The 24,688-nt window shown below is 43.0% G+C and overlaps 1 protein-coding gene across 2 annotated transcripts; it reads right to left on the minus strand.

Moving 5' to 3' along the window:
* Positions 1 to 5,248: 5,248 nt before the first annotated feature.
* WBP4 (WW domain binding protein 4) lies at positions 5,249 to 24,627 on the minus strand. Of its 2 annotated transcripts, none has more exons than XM_054975102.1 (10): positions 24,500 to 24,627; positions 22,479 to 22,551; positions 16,091 to 16,153; positions 15,881 to 16,004; positions 14,420 to 14,584; positions 13,296 to 13,351; positions 11,316 to 11,382; positions 9,095 to 9,261; positions 7,069 to 7,268; positions 5,249 to 6,171 (listed from the first exon to the last, which is right to left on the minus strand). In XM_054975102.1, coding segments are annotated over exons 1-10 (1,125 nt in total). In that variant the 5' UTR covers positions 24,502 to 24,627; the 3' UTR covers positions 5,249 to 5,963. The 2 variants fall into 2 exon arrangements, with proteins under 2 accessions (XP_054831077.1, XP_054831076.1); XM_054975101.1 differs by having other exon boundaries at positions 7,069 to 7,271.
* Positions 24,628 to 24,688: the final 61 nt, after the last annotated feature.

Genomic DNA, 24,688 nt, shown 5'->3' on the forward strand with positions numbered 1-24,688 from the left:
CCTGCCCTTTTTTCCCACCCAGGATCAAGCATGGTGCCGGTGTCAATGTCCCTCCTCACCCTGCCGGGATCAGGTGCGGAACAGGAGGCAATGCCCGCCCCCCTTCACCCAGCTGGGATCACACGCGGAGCAGGTGGCAATGCCGGTGCCCCCTTCAGCAGGCCGGCATCAGGCATGTAGCAGGTGGCAATGCCCACTTGCCCGCCCTCCCCTTTCTAGAGCCCATTGTATTTTTTCCCACAACGGGCTTTACTAGTCTTTAATAAGGAGAGAAGAGCTGCTAGCAGTGAGTACATGGGGAGGAACTGTCATGTTTGAATGTACCCATTCGTCCATGCCAATATTAAGTGCATAATCCAGAGATGCTTTGGTGTTGTACCTGGTCTTATGTAGTAACTGATAAGGACATTCCTTAACTTGCAATAACCACTTTCGCTTTCTCAGCCTCACAGCTGCGGACAATCTGTTCTTTTGATATTGTTCAGACTGGCCTTGAATGTTTCATTGCCCGGTGTCCTATCTGCTTAGTGTGGGAACTTCAGAAATGTTTCCCAGACTGATTCTGTACTTGTGGTCTAGGGGGGAGGAGGTTGGTTGATTATATTGTCCTGTAATAGCCTGAAGCTTTATTCCTTTCAATGAGAAGTGACCAGGCTCATCTGCCTTTTACTTCATGGACCAATCCTACGGACCAATGTATATGTACAAGACTGAATTCCTGAATAAAGATCATTTAGCCAATGACACGTGTCATGCTGAAGTGAACCAGGGATCTATCTGCCATAATCTGACATCCATAGTCTGACAGAAACACTGCTTCATCCTGATGAGGAAGATGACCAGCTAGTTTGATCTGGGGGAAGGTGGCAAAGAGCAGGGGTGTGTGTGCGTGTGTGTGAAGTAATCTCCAAAAGTGGGGCAAAAGGCTCAGATGCAGAACCAGCTACAAGCTGGGGGGACTTGAGATGCTTCTTCCGTAGGATCAGAGCCTGAGTGCGGATGCTAAGCTCAGTGGAGTGAGAGACTGGCTCAGGATGGTCCAACAAAGGCTGAGCAGTGGCTTTATGGCCTATGTCAGTGAAATGTACTCAGGCTGGTGATGGCTCAAGACTCACCCTAAGAGCTTGATTGAATTACGGTCAGGAATAGAATCATGATAGTTGGTTATTGTCCCAGCAACCTGGGTTGTTGATTACAGCTAGAAAGGAGAGGGGAGCTTGACTAACTCACTCCATAGACCCTTTATGCAGGTAGACTGCGTTCCGTTGGGAGTGCCCAAGAAGATCCTGGCATTCCCAACGGTCTCCTTTTGATATCAAGCTGGATATTTTATACAGGTTGCAGTGGCATCCAGGGGGACAGGATCACAAGCCTCTGGGCATCCCAGGGGGTGGCAGCGTTGCATGTATCATAACACCAAGCAGGCTGGATCTGACCATAAGGTAACTTTGTTGGGCTATACATATCATAAATTATCAAAATGAAGATCAGAAAACTAAATTTATTCTTCCTCTGCTTAAGCAGGATTTTATTTCTCTTGAAGCTAAATCTTCTTGGCTACTAAGAGATGAAGATAAACCAGTAACTTTGTGTATGGCTAAATTTTTGTTGGCTGCAGTAAAATCATGTTTTAACTCTGGCAATAAATTCTAAGTTTCCCTTTTAGTAGGTGGTGGCTCACTGTTTATGACTTTGGCTGTGAGAAGAGCCCATCTGGGCTCTGAGATGGAGCAGGAAAGGGAGCTGCAGCTAGAAGAGTACTGTTGGAATATACTTGGGAGGCGATGACGTTGACAGAAGGCCCCTTTCCAGTCACCTACATGGGGTGTGCCATGTTTGTTTTCCTCCTGGAAGAGAAGGCGGACTTCACTTGTCAGAAGTGTAAGCTGGTCAGGCTTTCAGAGAAGAAGATTCAGAGCCTGGAGGAGAGGATCACCACCCTTCAGGAAATCAAGGAGAGGATTTTATTGAGAAGAGCCTGGGGGGCTCTGCACAGGCATGAAGAAATAAGTCCAAGAGAAGAAGGAAGAGTTGATCTCCCATCTGAGCCTCCTCTCAGTTCTGCAGTACGAACCCAAAGACATGAACTAAGGTGACGTTCTGGCCCACTGGAGCTCAAGAATCGTTTTGAGGTGCTTGAGATGGTGACGGAGACGAGAGGGGAAGGAGAACCACAGAAACCTGGAAGAAGGAGTGAAGAGGGCATGGGGCTACACGGAAGTGGAAGAAAATGGAAGGCGGTGGTCATTGGGGACTCTCTGCTCAGGGGTACGGAACATCATGTGTCTAGGCCAGATCCCCTACTCCAAAAGATGTGTTGCATGCCAGGAGCCAGAATTCAGGATATTACAGACTGACTGATCAGTACCCGTTTGTGCTGATTCACGTGGGAACAAATGACACAGCCGCAAATACCATCACAAGAATTAAAGAGGACTATGAAGCTCTTGGAAGGCAGTTGAAGACAATGGGGGCACAGGTGGTATTCTCTTCTATCCTTCCTGTCAAAGGAATACGAATGCAAAGCGAGCAGACCATACTCAAGGTGAGTCGTTGGCTGAGGCGGTGGTGCCGACAGGAGCGCTTTGGGTTCTGGGACTACGTGATCAGTTTTCTTAGAGATGGCACATGATGGGCTTCACCTCTCAAGGTCAGGGAAGAAAATGTTTGGAAAGAACCTGGAGAGCTTTAAACGGATGCCGCAAGGGGAAGGGGATGATGAACAAGGGGATTTCAATGAAGAAGTGATAACAGCGGGGGCCCACCTGGGTAGGGCAGATCAAACAAAGGTACAAGGCTACAAGTGCCTATATACCAATGCCCGAAGTATCTTACTATATAATTGAGTAAGCGTATTTCAGACAACACACTTTATACCCCATCTTAACCCAGCTGGTATTAGGAGTGGAGCAGGTGGCAATGCCCGCCCGCCTTCAGCCCTAACATGAAAATAGTCCAACTGGTGAGAACTCAAATACTTTCCAGTTCCCGTTTCATACTAATACTTCCTCACGGGCGTAACTTTTATAGACTAAAATAAAATTAATATAATATGCAATGACTGTGTCTTTACTTCCATAAATAGTAATAGCACAAACGAAACTGGAATTGGAAATCTGTTAGCAAAAACCCGTCGGCTGTTTGAAGAAACGTTCAGCTCCAGTTCTTCTCCACCTGACCGATGTTTGTCTTTATGAAAATAACATCTATCCAAAAAAAGGAAGGATTATTATCTATTTCATTTCAGGCTTTAATCATTTAGGAAATTCTAAAATGATTCTATGACAATCTGCTGCTGTTATTCAAGTTCTGAGGTATCAACATTTTTGTCTTAATTTTCTATTCCAGTAGGAATAAGATATGAGCACAGGTGCCCTCATGAATGGAAAGATTCTGTCTGGAATGTTTCCTTAAAAAACCAAAATGGCCCTTACTGCTGCGCTGATCAAAGACAGCAGAGACTTGGTGGGATGACTCCCATGACTGGAATGTGCTAGTGGATGGGTATGAGTTGTTCAAGAAAAACCGAAGGGTAGAAGAGGAGGTGGAGTGGCGTTGTATGTGAAGAGAGGGCTTGATTGTCAAGAAGTTATGGAGAATGGGGCGGACAGCCCGGTGGTAAGCATATGGGTAGAAATAAGGGGAGGAAGGACAAAGGGTATTATTGTTGGAGTCTGCTACAGACCACCTGACCAGCGAGAAGAAATGGATGCTGCCCTCTTTGAACAGATTGGTAGAGTATCCAGACATCAGAACCTTGTAATTATGGGTGACTTCAACTTCCCCGATGTGTGCTGGGCGACAGGCTCAGCAAAGCGTCATGAATCACGCAATTTCCTGACCTGCCTGGCCGATAACTTCCTTTTTCAAAAGGTGGAGGAAGCTACAAGGGGCTCAGCCATACTAGACTTGATATTAACCAACAGGGAAGAATTGGTAGATGAGATGAAGGTGGTGGGGACCTTAGGGGGAAGTGACCATGTCCTCCTTGAATTCCAGTTGCTGTGGGGGGCCAAGGAAGTTCGTAGCCAGACTCGTAGGTTAGATTTTTGTAGGGCCAACTTCAATGAAGAGGCTTGATGAGAGTCATTCTGTGGGGGAGTGTGCTGGAAGGGAAAGGAGTGAGTGAAGGGTGGGCTCTTCTCAAACACGAGCTTTTGCAAGCTCAAGCCCTCACTATTCCAGCAAGACGGAAACATGGTAAGGGCTCCAAGAAACTGATGTGGATGCACAGAGAGCTCCAGAATAAGCTAAGGGAGAAAAAGGAAATGTTCAGGAAATGGAGAGAAGGACAGACCTCTAAAGAGGAGTGTATGAGGGTTACTAGGTACTGCAGATCAGCCATCAGAGAAGCAAAAGCTCAACATGAGCTGGGTCTGGCCAGGGGGGCTCGCTACAATAAGAAAAACTTCTACAGATATGTGAGAAGCAAACGTAAGGTAAAAGAGGCAATTAGACCACTGTTGGGAGCGGAAGGGGAAACTGATGGAGAACAGAGAAAAAGCGGATAGGCTTAATGACTTTTTTGCCTCTGTTTTATCCCTGAAGAACTCAGGCACATCTAGAGATGGTAGTAAACACGACAGGACACCTGGGTTGCTAGTTGTCATTGTTGTGGTTGTGGAAAGGCACCTGGCTGTACTGGATGAATACAAATCCCCTGGGCTGGATGGTGTGGACCCAAGAGTGCTGAAAGAACTTTCCAGAGAACTTGCAGAACCCCTGTCCATCATCTTCAAGGCCTCCTGGAGAACTGGGGATGTGCCACAAGATTGGAGAGCAAATGTTATCCCAATCTTTGAGAAAGGGAAGAAGGATGACCTGGGAAACTACAGGCCAGTCACTCCCATGCACTGCTATGTCTCAACTCTGATCTCTTGCTTTCTCAGTGTCTCTCGACTTGATAGTACAGATATGTGAGACGTTCTCAGGACGAGTTCGCACCAAAAGTCCCGATTTACTGTTGAGAGGGGGAAGGAGCAAACGTGTGTGTTAAGAGGAAGGATTTTCCCACAGGTCACTATTCCTGTCAACTTGTTTTTACTGCTCAGATGCTTACCTTGCTTCTGAGTAATTCTACGGACATATCTGTGGAAATGATCTGATTTCTGAATAAAGCCGTTTAACCAAGAGTCTGGATTTCTTGCTACAATTGTACAGGAATCTATCTGCCATAGCCTGTCATTCATAGCCTGACAATGCACCAGGAAGTGGGGGAGAATCTAAGGAAGAACACACAGACTTCTGCTCATGGCAAGCAGTAAAAAGATCTTTATTCTGATGGAGGGGGTGCACAGAAATGTGGCTGCAGGGGTTAGTTACTTGAGACCTGGGCAATGTGTTATTAAGACAAAAACGGATTTTGTTTAAAAAGAAAACATAATTTGAGGGAAAAAGCAATCCAGTCCTAGCCAAAGAGGCGGCAGATCCTCATAACTGAACTGCAGACTAAAGTCCAAGATAGAACAAAGTGAATTTGTCCAAGCCTCTGTTAAGTCTAATGAATTAAGAATTGTCTGGTTATACATTCATATTTTTAACAGGATGACGACATTTCATCACCTTCTGTTAATCAGTTGTCTTAAGACAAACAGTACCACATAGCGGACTCCTATTTGGAAGGCAACCGCCCCCAGGGACTGAATACTTCCCCTTGAGCTCAATGATGCCTTCCCACTCAAGCGTGCACAGGACAAACAAAAAAAAAAACACCAGGAGTTCATACAACACAGGATGTAAAAATATATATATATATACATATATATTTACACAATTGCTTAAATGAAAATTTCCTTTGAGCAAACCAAAACAGTATCTGCAAAAAAACAAGAGATTAATCTGTACACAGGACACTTTTGAAGACTAAAAGCCTTGATTTCTGACCATCCTCTGGAAAGAAACTTTAAAAATATTTCCTCTCTTTGCCTCCACTGAAAGAGCAACCAGATAGTGCGGTTGAATTATCAGTGATCACTCAGTCTTTGCCGTATGTTTCTCAATTTTCCGTTTTCAAATTTCCGTTTTTTGAAAACTGATACCCCTGCTGTTGTGTCAGAGAGAGAAGTGACAGTTTTTTCCTTGAATATCAATTTAGCATCCTCTGGTACTTCTAGAACTGGGGCTGGCAGAGAGTCATTCTCTGTACTGGGAAGTTCCAAATCTACTTTTTCACTGAAAGAGAAAAGTTAGAAAAAAGTTTATTTAACAGCAGCAAGCATCATAAAATACTAAAACCACTTAGTGATTTGACAACTAATAAGGCCCTTTTAACAGAAAAGTTGCCGCATTTAATCAAATAAACAACCTGAAGTAATAAAGCATTGTCAATGACAAAACCATGTAAAAATGATGACATAGTGATCTGGGAGCAAGAGGCAGGGAAATTGGAAAAGATGCTGAATAGATTGCCACTGTCAAATTCCTGGGAATAACTTCTTTAACAAGGGGAAAACATTACTTTTGGCAACAGCTACCCTGTGTCTACAAAGTACAGTAAGAATACTTTAGGAAATGCTGAGCACAAATTCCCCTCACTGCGCGTCCTAATTTTGCTGTCCTAATGATCCTATTTCAAAAAGAAATGAAAAGTATCTTGGCGTGAAGTACTTATATTCAAAAAGGGTCTGTGTAAATGTTTTTCTTAACATTTATTACAGCATCTCAGGAAGAAGCCAAATGCATCAAAAAAGAAATAAAAGTGTATGTTCTGGTGAGGTTAAGTACTTTTCAAAGAGGAACCACAGCAGAGCACAATGACCCTGCTAAAGAGGATAGACTGAAGACAATCTCTGTTAAATTAAATGTTAGCATTAATAATACACTCCATGTGTACGGCTATCTCACTCCGCCTACAGCATGCAGAGACAATACTACCTGCAGGAGAGGCAAGCTTGCCTAAGCCCACCTGGGCAGTTCCTGGCTGAGGGGAGATTTGAAGTTGGGACTCCTCAGCTCACAACCACTCTTCAACCCCTTCCCCCTCGCCAAAAAGCAGTTCTCTAAGTAAAACAGCAATTTGCTTAAATTTAAGAAGCGTAAGCACAGCCTTCCTGGCTTTATCTGACTTACTAAGGGTCTTCCTCTTCAGTGATTTCCTCCCATTCGCCGTAAGGCTTGGCTGTGGCCGAGGCTGCCTGGGGCGTTCTTGGGGGAGGCGCTGCTCCACCCTCAGGCTCCACACTTTCTGGTTTCACTTCCTGCCATTCTCCATAAGGGCTGATCTTTTTCGGCCTGCAAGGCTTTGCCTGTCCTTCATCACTTTCTGCTTTCTGCTAAAAGAGAAGAAAACCATGCAACGCCTTCGCTTAGCACAACTCACAACCACACTCCTCCGCTCTTCAACTGAAGAATGGCCAAAAAACGAGAGACTGGGGATTGCTCTTCAACATTCACTCAGCAAAATACAATATGATTATCAGGAGATTCAATGAAAACAGATTCAATACAGATAGCAGAAAACAGTGAAAACTATCATAAAGCTGAAATTAGAAGCATACAGCTGGAAGGGACCCCATGATCATTGCTCTATGCCCAGAAGAAGGCAAAACCCCTTCAGGATTCCTGGCGAATCTGGCCTGGAGGAAAATTCCTTCCTGCCCCCAAAGTGGTGGTCAGTATTGCCCAGGGCATATATAAGGAAGGGCCACAAGAGCCCAGCGCCAGCTCATCCTGCCCCCACCCCCCACTCTCATGATCTGCCTTATGTTCATCTAAGTCATCTAATCAGCCCTGCTGTCAGACGGCCATCTAGCCTCTGCTTAAAGACCTCAAAAGAAGGAGAGTCCACCACCTCTTGAGGAAACCTGTTCCAATGAGGAACTGCTCTGTCAGCAAGTTCTTTCTAATGTTTTGCTGAAAACTTTTATAAAGTAAAGTGCAATTTATTAACATGACATTTTTAGTCATGTTGAACCACCCAGTAGGAACAGATCTACATCAGCATACAGTACCAAATAGCCTAGTCTATAGTCCCCGTCTCTTTCCAAAGTATCTCTTTGAGCTATTTCTTATGACACAGCCCTATAATCTGAGTAGGAAGCCGTCTCGAATAATTCAGTTTTGCAAAATTTGCAGAAAGCCAAGAGAGGGGTAGGTTTCCTGATCTCCTCAGGCAGGCCATCCCACAAGGTGGGGGCTACCACAAAGAAAGCACGCGTATGGACAGTTGTTGATTTAGCCCAACTGCAGAAGGCCCTGTTCAGATGAGCGATGCTGCTGTGACAGAACATAGGGAGAGGCGGTTGCACAGATACGAGGGGCCAAGGCCATAAAGGGCTCTGAATGTAATACTCATGACCTTGAACTGAGCCCGATCACTGATGGGAATGCAGAATGGGAGTGATACGCACTCTGCCTAGCTCCTAAAAGTAAATGAGCTGCAGCATTTTGCACTAGCTGGAGTCTCCAAGTTGACTTTGAGGGGAAACCCATGTAGAGTGAATTACAGTAGTCTAGTCAACTGGACCCTATCGAATGTTGGAAGCACAATATCCTTCAAGCTCTGCTTTTCCAACCAGCATCACTTCTGTCTCATCTGGGTCCAACTTCAATTTGTTTGTTTGACAACAGCTGTCAAGCAGCGACTCAGTACCTATACAGCATCACCAGGGGATTTGGATAGGGAAATACAGAGCTGGGCACCATCTGTATATAGATAGCATCCCATTCCATAGCTATGAATGATTTCTCCTAAAGACTTTACATAGAGGTTGAATAACATGGGGGATAAGATTGCACCTTGTGGAACTCCACAAGGGAAGAGAGCCAGTTTGGGGTAGTGGTTAAGAGTGGCAGGACTCTAATCTGGATAACTGGTTTCGATTCCCCACTCCTCCACTTGAAGCCAGCTGGGTGACCTTGTTATTAAGGTACTTCCCACTCTGAGGATAGCTGGTCTCCTACAGCAACCTTTTGAGTCTATTCCACAAGTTCAAGGCACAGCCCCTCATGCCTACTGGAGGTCATGAACCAGAGCCACTAGTTGAGTTTTCAGGTGCTGGATGCTTGGATTTTGTATACTATGTTATCTGAACACAAATCATTCCCAAGGCTGAACTATCTAGTCAAGTGAGAGGAGAGGAGGGCAACTTATTACCTGGATGTTCTGTTGGCGTTTCTGCAGCTCCTTTTTACTACCCCCCTTTCCAGCATCTGACTCAGTTCCCTTTGAATTTGCTTCCGGGCCCTCTCCAGAATGGTCTTCCTCTCGACAGCTTTTGTTTGAAGACGACACAAAACCATCAGGCTTCTCCCAGGTTGATACTGGACAATATAGACAACATCTGTTATTTGCGTTTGGCCTGCTAGTCAAGCATACGTGAATCTGAAGTAGTGCAGTACAGCGAACGTGTACAAGTACAACAAAAAGGACATTGTCTAAACAAATTTATGGAAACTGTAAATGTGGCCCAGTGCCCAGTTCCAGTTGTATGTGGTTCCACCACAGAACGCTGCCTCTCTGACGCCCTGCGTTCTCTTGACTGCAAAGGACCAGCCAGTCCATCGGCACAGGAACCACGTAAAAAGGTCTGAGATCAGGTGACGATGGAAAAGTTCACTTGGATTTGTTAAAGGGCAATCCTAAAAGATTTTGTTTTTGAGATTTGGTGCTCCCTTCTGTGGGTGAACCACCAGCACTCCAAGCACAACCAAGTCAGTATTAGACCTTTCAAACCTACTGATGGTAAGACTGGCAAAATTTACTATGACATGCAAGCATATGAAGAAGTTGCTTCGTACAAAATACCCATGTACTTTTTTAAAAATCTGGCAACTTTTAAGTTTCATTTCTTGTTTTATTAGTCCTATTCCAACTACTATCTATTTACATTCTATGAACATCTTAAATGAACAATTAAATGATCAGGCTTGGACTACTGTAACTACATTTAACGAGAAATCCGGGGGCCACGCGCATGGGCTGGATCCAGACTGGTTTCTCCATCAGCAGAATGGAGCTTTTCTGCCGCCGCTCCCCCACTGATCTTTGCAAAAGGCTGCTCTCCTGGGGGCAGGCCCTGAGGAATGACGTAAAACGGGGACCTGCAGCAGAAAGAGAAGATGCTGGGAACTGCCAGATTAGTCTGGATCAAGCCACATGACAGGGCTTGACATGTGACAACACCCGAGAAGCAGGACGAGAGACAGGCTGGACTGCACCACTTCAGAGCACAGGGGGGATGATGCCATTTCAGAGCATGCTCCTTGTAAAAAAAGAAACAAAGAAACCTGAGCACAACAGGGAGAACGGTTCCAGTGCAGCTTTATTACCATGTGCAGGAAATGTTTTATTTAAGGAAACATTAAAAAATGTGTTTCTCTCCCTGCAGTCATAAGCAATGCATGTCCAGTCCACCGCCTCGTTCCTGTGCGCAAGCTCTTGGAGACGGGTCATGCTGCTGAAACCCTCCAAAAATATACGGTCATGTGAAGAAATGCTGGTGAGGACTGTATGAGCACTGGGGCAACCGCCATTTCTCAGGGTGTGGCTATTCAAAAATACGCTGCTAGATCAATGCACGCACAGCCTAGTTTGCACTAGCCTTTCTCCACATGATCATGTGCCCATGTGGGACCACTGAAGAATGCAGTAACAAGTACCAGCACATGATGCAGTCCCAAACGCATAAAAGCGCAAGAGGCAACCAAGACAGTTCTAAAACTATCTACTAGCCTGAAGGAACGGCGTATGAGATGGATAACAAGAAAGCCCTACGCAACAGGCATTTTGAAGCTGTAACTATGGCTTGCAGAGCTTGGCAATGCTTCCAGCGTTTTAAAAACCTCAGCTAAAGAGAGACTGTACCCTTTGCACCCCATTTCATTCAAGCATCATATTCTCAAATACATAAAGAAGTCAAATATGGCCCGAAAGAAGCTTGAACTCCGTATACGTATCATGCAAGTCAATAAGATTACTGGACAATTTGATTTCAGTCTCTCTTCCTTATGAATGCTTCTGTCACAGCCCATTTTCAGAAAAGGCAGAATATTATAGAAGATGGAAATCTTGATTTGTCATAAATTGTTTCTTTTTATCTATACGAGAGAGAGAAAACACGAACATGTGCGAGCAGGCACCTCATACAGGAAACAGCATGCAATCCATGCGCAAGTGGTCCTGTGTGGCGACTGTGCTTCCTCTGAACATGCGCCCATGCTGGAAACTGCAGTCAGCTGTGCCTTCTCAGCAATGTATGTAGCAAAACACACACACACGTTACACCAACACTGACGCCATTTCCTAAAGAGGAATCCTTTTGATATAAGAAATTTTGCAGCAAGGGAGGCTGCCTCGAGAAAGCTCGAGTGCTTACCTCCAGTTTCTGTATTGTAGTAATAGGTCTGACCATCTTCACTCACTCCTTCCACCCACTGGGCTAGCTGGTGAAAACACAGGACAGCCAAAGAGCCAATTAATAAACATCAAACCCAGCATACTGATGCGTGACATGGACAAAGCTGCGCAAGACCTCGTGACTGCGCCTCATTTTCATTAAAGTAGTTGGGAATCCATTCTATTTTCTCCCTGTGCTTCCTTCACAGGGCCCAGGGCAGCGTACCTGGCTTTCTGCTCCCTCACAACGGCCCTCACTGGTAGGCTGAGTGGCTGGTCTACAACCACACAAGGAACTGGAGCCTGCTGGAAAAATTTGGGGAGGCTTCGGTATGGCCTGAACAGAGAGTCTCTCTACACAAAAAACCTCTTAAACGAGGATGCTCAAGTGTAGGGAGATGCAATGTTTCTGGGAAGCGTAAATTAAATTCACCTCTGGACAGAGCTGGCAAAGATTGCTTCTCAGAGGGTTTGTTAATTGACAGAACCTTCAGGAGGTGAAAAGGAAATTAACAAATCCTCTGAGGAACACTGTTACCACTTACGTTTTCCACACTAGTAGAAAAACACCATTGTGAAGAGCAAGGTGGCGCTTATGCTATTCCAGAATGGAACCGCAGAAATTCTTTTGAGCTAACACCTGAATTACATGGATGTACCGGTCCATAATTGTGCCTGTTATCACATCCACTTAAAAGGAATAAACTAAATAAATCCCTATTTAATTTTATCCTGCATTGTTCAGAGTAGACTGCTGTATAACACCTACTCTCCTGGCTTTCCAGCAAGGCAGCAAAACTATTCCAGAAAGGTTCAGTGGCATTCTGAGCCTGGGCAAAGGGCGCTGGTATAAGGTGGTTCTAGACTGATGATTTTAACTGTTTGTGTGTTATGTTTAATTATGATATGTACTTTTATGATTTTTTTAAAAAATGTTGTTTTAATGCTTTCAGTTCATTGCTGCTTGGGGGATCCTAAATTGAGTAGAAAGGTAGCACTAAAATGTTATAAATAACACACAATTTCTTTGGTACCTATTCTTTTTAATGTTTATATTATAAAATTGTTCTTTAAATTGCTGTTACCCATCTCGGGTCTTGAACGCTCAGAAGAAATGACATGTAAATACTTTAAATAAATAAAAAATGTAGATATCCAAGCAAGATAGAGATCATTTTACCTTTTCAGTGTAGTCTTTGGCTTAACCCATTAGTCCTTATCTCCCACTGAAATGACGCCTATGTACCTGATATCCACTTCATGTTACCCCCCCCCCCCCTTGTCTAAGAAGGCAATGATTAGGAAGCAGCAAGTGTGGGCAAGATGGCAAAAACCATGTTCAGTTACTGGCACTCAGTAAGGAGCTTGGGTTCCCTGTCCCAGTTACCCCAGTGCTTGGACATTCCTAGTGCAGAGAGACAGGCGCTTACTTAAGTGTAATGCAATGTTCCTCAATCCTATTTTTTTTGTTGTTGTTTCTGACTCGGATAAGGTTTTATTAGAGATGGGCTACGTTCTTCTCATGACAGCTTTCAGGAGACCTTGTTTTTTTGCATCAGGAATATGCCAACATTTGGGGAAGTGATCCAGAGAGGGGTAGATTCTGGAAAAACCCACATATAAAACAGAGCCCAGAACCAGCCATGATGGCCCATGCAGTGTACCACGGGGTCTTCTGCACATGTGTAGCAAGGCCAAGGGCAGCCCTGGAACCTTTTAGGGCTTTCTGCATCCAAAGATAACTTCCATTTCTATTAGGAAAAATCCTAATTCTGAATTTTCACGGTTCAGAAATTTTGTTTTGGCATACAAACTGTGGATCCTGGGGCAGTTCGGGAACTGCAGTAGTACCAAGAACAACTAAGAATCCGAAAAGTTTCGGTATGTACACACCCCAGCACAAAAGGAAACTCTGTAGTGATAATACAGGCACAGAATTTATATGTAAACATGCAATTACCCTTTGGGAATCCTGAAGGTTGTCTTCAAATCCTTCTGGTTTCTCCCACTGTGATTCTTAACAGAAAAACAAAACAAGGTATCAAACTTCAATTCTGCCTGCCTCTGAATGAAATTATGTACAGTGAGAGATGTGAAGACCTCCTTCACATACACGCTTTAATTTCTGAAGGAAAAACTGGGAAGATTTGAAAAGTACAGAAGGAAAACCATATTGAAACAATCTGTTTTAGAAGGAGTGAAATTCCTCAAGCAAGACTTTTCTCACTCACAATATATAGCATGAGAAAGACAATTTTTCAAATGGAAAAAAGGAAAATATTGGGGCGCACTGAAAGTTATGACCCCCCCCCCACACACACTTTTGGAATGACTGAAACAAGTTTTACCCAAAATGCATAGCATGAAAATGTTATGTACCTATGGCATTAGATAATTCCTATGTATGCTGTAGATATATACAACATTTTTGAGAACTTTTTTATTTAAATATAAATAATTTTGGCAACAATTTGCTATAATGTGCTTAATATGCTATAATGTGCTTAACTTAATATTCAAATATGCAGACAGTCCCATGTACAAATACTACACTTTTTGGGTTTATTACAAAATTTGATTTTTACTTTCAGCTTTAATTTTTACCCACCTCTCAAACAAGATAAATGTGTTATGGTAGCATAGGGTGCAGCAGTTTGCAACTCTTTTATAAGTATAGGGTACACTGGCAATTTTTAAAATAGAAAGCTAACAACTTTATATCTTTTAATTCCAGAAATGTCTAACAGTACAGTTTATGCTAACAGTTATAAATGATGCATGTTATGTTGTTCAATCGGTAAAGAAGTTTAGCGTTGACAGGAAAATTGCGTATATTTCAATTCCCCAAATTTTCATCCTTTCCCCCCAAATCCCCCATGGCTTCAAAATTTCTAAAAATGTTACATCTCCAGTGAAAAAAAGCGAAAATCTTAAGAGCCAGAGATGCAACCAAACACTGCTGTATCGAGGGGACTTTCCTTTTGGCCTGTGTGTGCATTCTGTTCTGGTGTCAACTGTGAGAGGGCAGTGAGGGAGTCAGAAAGAAGTTCATGTTCCAGCTTCACATTCTATGCTCAGGCTCACCTCCCGATAGGGTGTTATAGTAATACATGTAGCCCTCTGAAGAAAATCCTCGCACCCATTCTTTTGTTTCATTTGATGATGTTTCTGGGGTCTTTGTCTCTTTTTTCCTCTTCTCCTTCTTTACTCGTTTTTCTTCTTGCTTTTTCGGGGCTGAACCTACAGATTCTGAAACACCATGTGCCAGATTTTTAAAAATGTGACCCTCACAATTTCGACAGTTTATACTCTGGTTTCAGCCTCCCGCCCCGCCCCCCAACAGCAGAAGAATAGAAACATTAACAATTTGATTTATAAATTGAGTAACTTGGGGAGGAACAGCTGGAGAAGTTTATTTTTTAGGCTGTTACACTGGGATTAATCTAGGAGAAGAACATACAAGATAGAAGCCACTAATATTAAAAAGTTGGCATGATCAACATTCGCTTCATCCTGCAAGATTAGCAAGCAGAGCTACTTATTTTCTCAAACTGAGTAATGAAAGAACAAATGCCTATGAAAATCAATAGTAATTTTGCCATTGCACTCTGATCTTTGTTGAAAAGCGTAACAGCATTGTGCAGGGGGTTGGACGATGACCCTAGAGGTCTCTTCCAACCCTATGATCAGATATTTATTGTACCCTATGTCAAAATATAATGATGGATCTCATAAGTAAGCCTCATGGAATAATTAATTTTTTTCTCCTTGGAATCTACTCAGAACACTTTACAAACAGACAAAAATATACCAAAGGGACCTAAGAGGGTTTTTTTTTTTGATCAAACTGTCCAGAATGCAGAGTCATCTGTATGGGATTTGCACTGTGAAGCTCTCCATGGTTCTGTCTTCTCTGTCACGCTTTTCAACATTTCCCTCAGGCTGCTAAATGAGAGCCCCTTGAGCTTCAGATTTTATTTTGTTTCATTGTTTTAATTATAAGCCACCTCAAGCAGGTCTCTGGAGAGGCAACACACACGTTTTTAAGTCAGCCAAACCAGCGCTTGGTGCTCCGTATGCACCCAGCTCTCCATTTCTCTACGTCCCCCGAAGTGGCTGTTTCTGCCCTGGAGAAACAACGGCTGCACCAGAAGGCAGGAAAAAAGGGAAAACCAAAGTGAAAGGATTTATTAAGGTTTTTCATCCCTATGCGTTTCACTTTAAGCCTTGTCAGGCAGGGGATCTGTTATAAAATACGTAACATAATTTGTCAAATTAGAACACATTACATAGTAAGGTTGAAACCGTTAAAATATAAAACAGGAATACTGATCTGAGCATGTTACAGATTTTAGCAACGTCCCAAACTGCAACAATTTGTTATTTCCAGAATGGAAGAAACACAAAGATATTTACATACATCCGTACATATGTAATTATGACATGAATTACAATGTTTTTATGTATTTTATAACAGATCCCCTGATGAAGCTTAAAGCAAAACACGTAGAGATAAAAAAATCTCTGGGAAGTTCCAGGCCCCACCTGGCTTAGCTCCAAGCCTCTTCAAATCCTCCTGATACGCCTTCATTGCAGCTTCCTCCATGGCTGCAAATTCCTTTGACATTTTCTCTTCTTCTTTTGCTTTTTCCAAACTTTTCTTTTTAATCTACAACAACAACAACAACCACCACAAGTGGCTAACAGAAATTAAAAATAATTTGTTTAGAGAAAACAAGGTCATGTTTGAATTACCTCGCTAATTTTCTTAGCCACATTTTCCTTATGGTTCTTTCCTCTTTCATGAAATTCAATACTCTTTAAAAAAAAAAAAGAGACACATAATTAATATATACAGAGAAGAAATTAGCTGAAAACTGGTTTACAATAAAAAAAAATATCAGAGTGTCAGTATTGATAAGCACGTCTCCCAGTAATCTAAGGCCGAGCAGAACACTAGAATAACATGGCAATGAGCAAAACTGCCAGAACATTTAATACAGCGTACAGCAGTGAAGTTTTCTGAAATGCAGGCTAGAAGTATAGGAAAAATGAAACAGAGGACAGAAATAAGTGTTTCATTTTGTTCTTAAAATGTTTGGGTATACCCTTACCATGCATTTAATTCAGTTCAAAGTTTTCTTTTTAAAACATTAAAACTGTTAAATCATAACTAATATCAATAAAAACTGTAAAACACTAAAATAAGCAAAAATTTTAAAAACTGAAGAGACCTTCAAAACAGCAGCAAATGAAACAATATAAAGTCAACAGAAATTAAATTTAGCACCCCTAACATTCAGCAGTAAAGCCACAAAAAGAGTAAATTACAAATCAAGAGCCAGGACCAGCCTAACAAAAAATATTAAGAGCTCTAAAGAACAAGAATGTTTCTGCCTGGCACCTCAAACTAAACAATAAAGGTGCTGCATGTAGAGCGGCGGGGACGGAACTCCTCAAACAGGCCTAGTTGCCTGTTCTTCCTTGCTGCACTAAATGGGCTGCACTAAATGGGCTCAGGCGGCACATGACCTCAGATGATGATCTCACAGTGCCATCTGAAACAGAATTAAGTCCACAGTTTCCGTGGATTTAGAAGGGGGTGACTCTGCATAGGGTGACACAGTGAAATCCTAAGCAGTTACTCCAGTCTAAGCCCACTGTAAGTGTCACCCTATGCAGAATCACAACCCAATGGACTTAGATGGAGTAACTCTGTTTAGGATTTCACTGTAAGCGTCCAAGCAGGCTCACCGGGGAGCAGACAGGCTTTCATATACTTCCATCCTAATCTATAATAATAATAATAATAATAATAATAATAATAATAATAATAATAAGAATAAGAATAAGAATAAGAATAATAAGAATAAGAATAATATGTTTATCGCTTTTCCGGCCGAAGCCATAAGCCATACAAACACCAACAAAATATGAACTGTACACTTGAACATACCCAATTCACATAGACATAACTCATCATTATCACTTTAAACTATCTAAACTCATGAAAATCTTGTTTCTTTATCACCGTGGCTACATCCTAATCTATTTAGGGTTTAAAAACCAGCACCAGCACTTTGAATTGTGGTTGCAAACTTATAGTGAACAGCTCAGGCCTATAAAGAGATGCAGTTACAGACTTCGATGTATCCATCAGCTGCCTTGCTGGATATAATCTGCACTAGGTGAAGTTTTGGGATAGCCTTCAAAGGCAGCCTCAGGCCTCCAAATCTACAACAGAATGTAAAAGCATGTGACAAGGTTATCATAACCACTTGGTAGGCTAATGTAAACAGCTGCCTTATCAAAGGATTACCTCTGAAGTTTACATGGTAAATTGTTGTTTTTATTCACAACAAAGCTCCTTGGCTGCTTTGGAACAGCCAACGGGATAAAAGTCTATCAGCATACCAAAGCCCTGACTGCTGGAAACCTAGCTCAGTTCCCTTCTGGCTTCTTAGACCTCACACACACTTTTAAGTTTAGCTCCACACACACTTTCAAGTTTGGCATCCCATGTCAGTGAAACATCAGCACGCGACTTCTACTTCCAGGCAAGCAGCTGTGGAAGAACCTACAGAAACAGCAGATCCCTTCATGGAGAAACGAAGAAGATTTGGCGAAATGGCAGGAATTAGACTTAATTACCAAAAAACAAAAATAATTACCAAGAATATGACAAAAATACAAATCAAGAAGCTAATGGAGAAATCCGGTTTTCAATGGGGAAAAAAAGTGAAATATTTAGGAATCCACATAACTTCCGTTAAGGGTTTCCTCCTCAATAGAAGATAACTTACAGAAATTGCTAAAAGAAGTTAAGGAAGAGCTGAATAAATGGAAAGACATGCATAGATCTCTCTTGGGCCGAATAGCTACAATTAAAATGAACATACTACCAAAACTCATGTTCCTATTTCAGACTATCCCAATCATAGCAAAACAATCATATTTTCAAGAATTAAATAAAATAACTTCAAAATTCGTACGGCAAGGTAAAAGACCAAGAATAAGATTCAAAGTCCTACAGAACTCCAAAGAGAATGCAGGATGTGACCTACCTGACTGGGAGTTATACTACAAGGCCTGTATGGATAAAGGAATGGATCTTATTGCACAATCCAAGGCTTTTAAAATGAGAAGGGCATGACCTTAAAATGGGATGGCATGGCTACCTCTGGTACCAAAAAAAAGATACACATAAATATTTTAAGGATCACATAATAAAAAATCCCTGATGAATGTCTGGGAGAAAATAAAACCCCAAATATATACCAAAACACCAAGATGGATATCACCAGTGGAAGCATTCACCCAACCAAATTTACTAAGGTGGGAGAATATCCACATCTATGAACCGCCACCGGGGGAGAATGGCAAGCTAAAGTCAACAGAAGAACCAAAAGAACAGAACATGGAGACAGGATGGTGGCTAAGAGCGCAAATAGAACCCAGGTTTGCTAAAGACAAAACACAGGGATTCTACATGGAATGATGCCCTTTCAATAAGCTGCTGTTAGAAACAGATGGAAAACTGATAGGAAAATTATATGCCTTCATGAAACAATTGAAGACAGAAGAGGAGGCTTTAAAAGTCCATACGGTAAAGTGGGAACAAAATCTGGGGCACAACATATATCTGGAGCAATGGCTACAGTCATGAAGAGTAAACATCAAAATAACAAAATCAACCACCTTTAAAGAAAACCTATATAAAATGTTCTATAGGTGGTATGTGACACCAGGAACATTAGCAAAGATGTACACCAAAGTACCCAATAAATGCTAGAAGTGCAAAGAAAAAGTGGGCACCTTTTCCCATATATGGTGGCTATGTAAAAAGGAGAAGAGATGATGGAAAGAGATACATGAGCTGTTGCGAGAGGTGCTAGAAATAAACATACCCTATAAACCGGAAATGCTCCTGTTAAATATAATACCGGAGGAGCTAAATAGGGAAAACAGGTATTTGATAATACATATAATAACAGCAGCAAGAACAGTATATGCCAGATACTGGAAAAACACAGATATACCAACAAAAGAAGAATTGATAGAGAAAATCTTAGAGACGGCAGAAATGGACAAACTGACAGAATTAATAAAAGAAATATACGGACATGATGAAAGCAAAAATGGACCCCACTTTATAGATGGGCTAAGCAGAAGTATAAAATAGAGACATAACTATGTTAGCAGAATACAATCAAATGAATGAGCACAGTAAAGAAATACTAGAATTAAAGAATGCAGACTTATAGTGATAATAGTGTAGTGAAAATAGTATAATTATGATGGAACTGTAGAGATGAAATGGAACGTATGATTTATAACATGTATCCAAAAAATGTAAGACTTTTGATTAATTTTGTTATTAGAATAAGATGGAACTAAAACAAATTAAAATATTTTTTAAAAAATCTCGGATGGAAAAATGGTTCAGGCATGCACAATATACAACTAAGACCATGGTGCAAGCCTTCCAGCTTTCCCTAGTCAATCCTGTAGCCACATTTTGCTGCCTGCTACAGGTGACAGTATCACCCTCCTCTTGATTTGCCTTGTTTCATTTTGCTTTGGGTTACATCTGACTGGTATACTGCTCACTGCACCCAGCGTATTCCAGCCTGATATGCAACATCTGTCAAGGGGCATCCCATGTCAGTGAAACATCAGCATGCGATTTCTACTTCCAGGCAAGCACTTCTACCTTTGCACCGTGGCCCTATAAAGCTGTATTGTGTCAAGACTACAAACCCCTCCAAGCTGCAATTATTGCCAATTTCTGTCCGAACTGTGCAAACATACCTGATCTCATACAGGTTTGCTTGCACAGGCATCTTCCCTTTGGCAAGAAATGAGATAATATCACAACAACTGTTCTTACCACTGAGTTAAGATCACAAAGAGAGGCCCTCCTGACCGTCCCATTGACTTTAAGAAGCTTGTCTGGCGAGTACACGAGACACTGCCTTTTCAGTGGGAACCACCTCCCAAGGGACGTACACCTAGCCTCCACTGTGGAGTCAGCTCAAGACGGTTTTATTTAGAACTGCATTTGATTGCAAGATTTAAATTATGATTTTAAATTGAATTTACATATTTTTATGTCTGTTGTAAGCTGCCTTAAGTGCCATAAGGTAGAAAGCCAGCTGATTAATGTTTTAAATAAATAAATACTGAAAGCATGGAAGAAGGGCAGTGCTCTTACATTCTCAAGTCTTGTTCCAGCAGCAATGTCATGCCCTGGAATCCGTCAGTAATTGGCATCTTTATTGAAGGAAACCCAGATCATCTGAAGACCAAGTCCTTCAAGGACAATGATCAGATATGGCAAAGGCTATCTAGGACATTTCCTTGACTAGAAGTGTCTCACAACCTACAGTTGCTGCATGTCTGCCATTCATCAGCGACTTCTTGTACATGAGAAGCCACATTATCTAGGCAGATGTTTGGGTCACGTAAGGCCTTTCTTCCCTTTTTACAATAGTGGTTGTAGCAGCACCTATCTGGTCTGCCAGGAAGAAGAGCTCCACTTTATTGTTGGAATCTCACAGCCATTTGGGGCTTGCTGGCTGTCATTCCCTTTCTCTTGAACTTCCTTCTGTTTAGATGAAAATCTGGCCTCCAGGGGAGCCTGTTGGCGCACATCACACACCTGCTATATTTGGCGGGTTATCCTTCCTGTTGCAGGAAGGATACCATCCTTTCCTCCAGCCCGGAGGTGCCAGGGTATTACTATTCATCACATCATCTGCTGCTAGACCCTTTTGAGATGCCAGAGACTGAACCAGGGACCTTCTGTGCGCCAAGCAGATGCTGCACTGCAAAGCTATGCCCAGCCCTCAGAAGCATCCATCTCTGATGTCTAGTACTAGTGTGACTTATCTGAACTTTTCTCTGCTTCTCCTGTAATGCATAAGAATCAGACTGATCCAGTCAGGACAAGCAATTACCTGCAGGCCTGACGATTCTTCTGCCCGGTCTCTCGGTGAGCCAGCACACCTTGTCAAAGAATGCTCATGCACCTCCTTGCTCCGTTCACGGTACCCGATGGCAACGGCAGGAGCCAGAAAGGTAAGAACTTCCATCAGCAGATGCAACAAGCATTCTTTGACAAAGTGTTCAAGCTCAAATCTGTAATGGCAATCCTTACCTTTCTGGCTCCTGCCATGGCTGAAGGATTAAGTCACACCAATTGCTCTTCCTTCACTGTTAATAACTTTACTGGTGGGCTCAGGAGCTTGATCAGTCAACAGCAAGGAGTATTCCACACCAAATTTGTGAATCGTAACATTTCCCTAGCCACCTTTGGACACATTTTTTCAAAAATCAACTCCAGTAACATTAAAGGTTGGAGTGCTTATGTAGCAAAACTTGAAGATGCAGTATCTGTAACTGGGGAACTGGCCATCTTGGATTTTCAGGCGGCTAACACTATTTTCAAAAACTATTCCACAATGATAATATTCCTGCCAAACTTATATTGGAATCTGAGTAATTCTTTTGAACTTATTTTCCACGAAGAGACTTGTTCTTCAAATATATCTATATATCCATATCCATATGAAAACTGAGATTCCTGGGATGCTAAATTTCATGCCCAACACTAAACTCCATGCTTGTACGCAGGATTACCTTGGCCGTAAGAAAGCGCAGTCCTCAATGACGAGGCCACATGACAGGAAACATGATCAAGCCACAGAAAGGGAAAGGAGCCCCGAATAAGACTGTGATGGAAAGGGAAAGGCAGAAGAGGGTGCCTGCCACTCTAGAGCCCAGGGACACCTCAGCCACCCGCAGGAGACAACAACAGCCGTCAAAGCTGACTCAGGAAATAGGCCCAGTAACAGCCGGGGGAGCGCTGGTGGCAGTTTCACTGCGTGTATGCACGGATATATTTCAATCCCAGAGAAGCCCGCTAGGCCTCTGTGGCTGCCAGGGGCTAAGTTGCAAGACGAATGCAAAAGGATTTTGGTGGGCTCTGTTCCCCATGTGGCCTAAACAGAGACTTGGTGACTATACCTTATGACACTTATTTCTATGGGTGCACTTATCTACTGATAAAAGTTTAAAGCTATATAATCCAAGCTCTTGTACTTGAGATTGACTTAAGAGTACATTAGGTAGACCGTCATACAGGCTTGTTGTCTGCTATCCAGCACTTGCAGTAGTCACAGAATTTCTTGGGCTGCGATTTCCAGTAATCTGCCCTGGAAAAGAAAAATTGGAAAGAGCATATTTCTGTATCTGGAAATTAAATGCAGATTTGCAAGAGCCAGCAGTTCAAAATCCTGCCTGCTCACAGATTTACCCCAATGCCAAGGATTTTTCTTTTAAAATCAGTTTAATGAAGAACACAATTCCATCGTTTTGTGCAATGGAACTGTGGTGCAGTACATCTGAGAGTATGCACCCATGAGGCACGGCAGGCTAATGGACTACCACCTAAACATTCTTCCTGTTACTATTTTTTTAAATGTATACAGTCCTTTACAAAAGTATCTCAGTTATCACCATCACTACTCCAAGGTGGAAAAACAGCATGTTGCCCCCCACCCCAATTCTACATAAGGATGGGTAATGATTTTTGCCTTAGCCTAACTGGCTCTTTATCCCTGAATCTCTCCAAGAGTTTAGCTGGGCCTAATTCTCTTCCTGATGGCAATTCCTGTATCCTGGATGAACTACAGCTGGTCACTTTTGCTGTATTTCCACTTCTCTTGGGAGAAACAACAGACATATCATTCTTTTTCTGCATCACATGTGGTTTTCATGGCCTACCCTACTTAAGAGTACAAAATATATTTTTCTTTCCCTCTGAAGATTCTTACAAACTGGGATGTCACATCCTCTGCTCCTTTTTTAGCTAACATCCAGCCTGAAGAAGAGTTCTGATGAACGCAAGAAATTTGGATCCTTGGTGATTTTAATCAATGCTAATAAAGATTGCTATTGTTCGACTACCTGAGCGTGAAATTTTCCCCTGTGGAAATTGAGGATGACAGCAATTTTCCGCATGTTTCAGTTCTCATCGTAGGCTTTACATGCTGGATATATTTATTTTAGTTGGCTATTTTAAAATTTGAAGTTTTTAAAAAATTTTAAAATCTTAAGGTTTTTAAAAAGTACATGCTGACCTGTATGCATTTTTATATTTTTTCTAATTAAAATTGTTTACTGTGAGTCACCTTAGTTGTATCACTGGAAAACAAGATACCATTTTAAACAGTAAGTATGTGGGCAAAGGGGGATTATTAGGAAATCTAATATAAACACTCAGCGAAACCAAGTCAACCTGGAATGCCTTGCAGAGTGCACACAACACTAATGATGGACAGTTCATGGGCAAGAGAAGAACACGCGATGGGATTTACTTGGGTGACAAGGAAGTTCTGCCTTCTGATCAGTACACCCGTTCACATGTGCAAAGTTATCAGCAAGGCACAATTTCAATGTAATGCTATCAGGTCAGAAGAACTGACCTGTCTGACCTGGCCCAGCCTCCTCAGGCAGCTCCTTGCTGCACTCCTCATGCACTCACTTCAGATGTGTAACCTCAGCTGCACTGCGCTGACAGGCAAACACTACGGATGTAGCAGAGTCCTGGCTTAAACTAAATGCTGTACACGTGCAAAGTCGCAAGGCCAGCTGGCCACGCGACTTCTGCGTCACGTGAGAACAGGTCTGACTCCCTCGGGCTGCCAACCTCCAGGTGGGGCTGGAGCTCTCTCAGAACCATCTCCCGGCGACAGAGCTCTTTCGAAGCTATACCCCCTTGAGGCCCCTCTCTCCCCAGGCCCCGCCCCCGCCAGAATCTCCCGGAATTTCCCAACCCAGAGGGTTGCCGTTCTCCAGGTGGCGGCTGGAGATCTCCTGGAGTCACAACGGGTTTCCAGCCGCCAGAGATCAGTTGCCCTGGAGAAAATGCCCCCTGCTTCGGAGGGGGGATTCTTTGGCATTACCCCCAGCTGAGGCCTCTCCCGTCCCCAAACCCCACCGTCTCCAGGCTCCACCCCCCAAATCTCCCGGAATTTCCCAACCCGGAGCTGGCAGCCCTGGGAGAGGAACGCCTGGAGGGCGGGAATGGAGGACGGCCTTTAAGCCCGCCAGCTCTCCGGAGCCAGGCAGCCCAAGGCCGGGGACACGGGAAGCACTCACATGGCTCCCGCACAGCCACCGCCTCCGTGGGCCTCCGAGCCCCTTTGGCGGCGGAGGACGGCCCGGAAGACGCTTCAGGAAAGGGACGGAGGCCGAGAAGGCCCAGTCCCTTTCAGCGCGCGCGCGCGCGCCACCCGGCCCCTCTCCCCGAGGAGGGGCCGAGGGGCGGGGCAGGGAGAGGGGCGGGGC

The sequence above is a fragment of the Eublepharis macularius genome, chromosome 3, assembly GCF_028583425.1.
Source record: "Eublepharis macularius isolate TG4126 chromosome 3, MPM_Emac_v1.0, whole genome shotgun sequence".
Taxonomy (NCBI): Eukaryota; Metazoa; Chordata; class Lepidosauria; order Squamata; family Eublepharidae; genus Eublepharis; species Eublepharis macularius.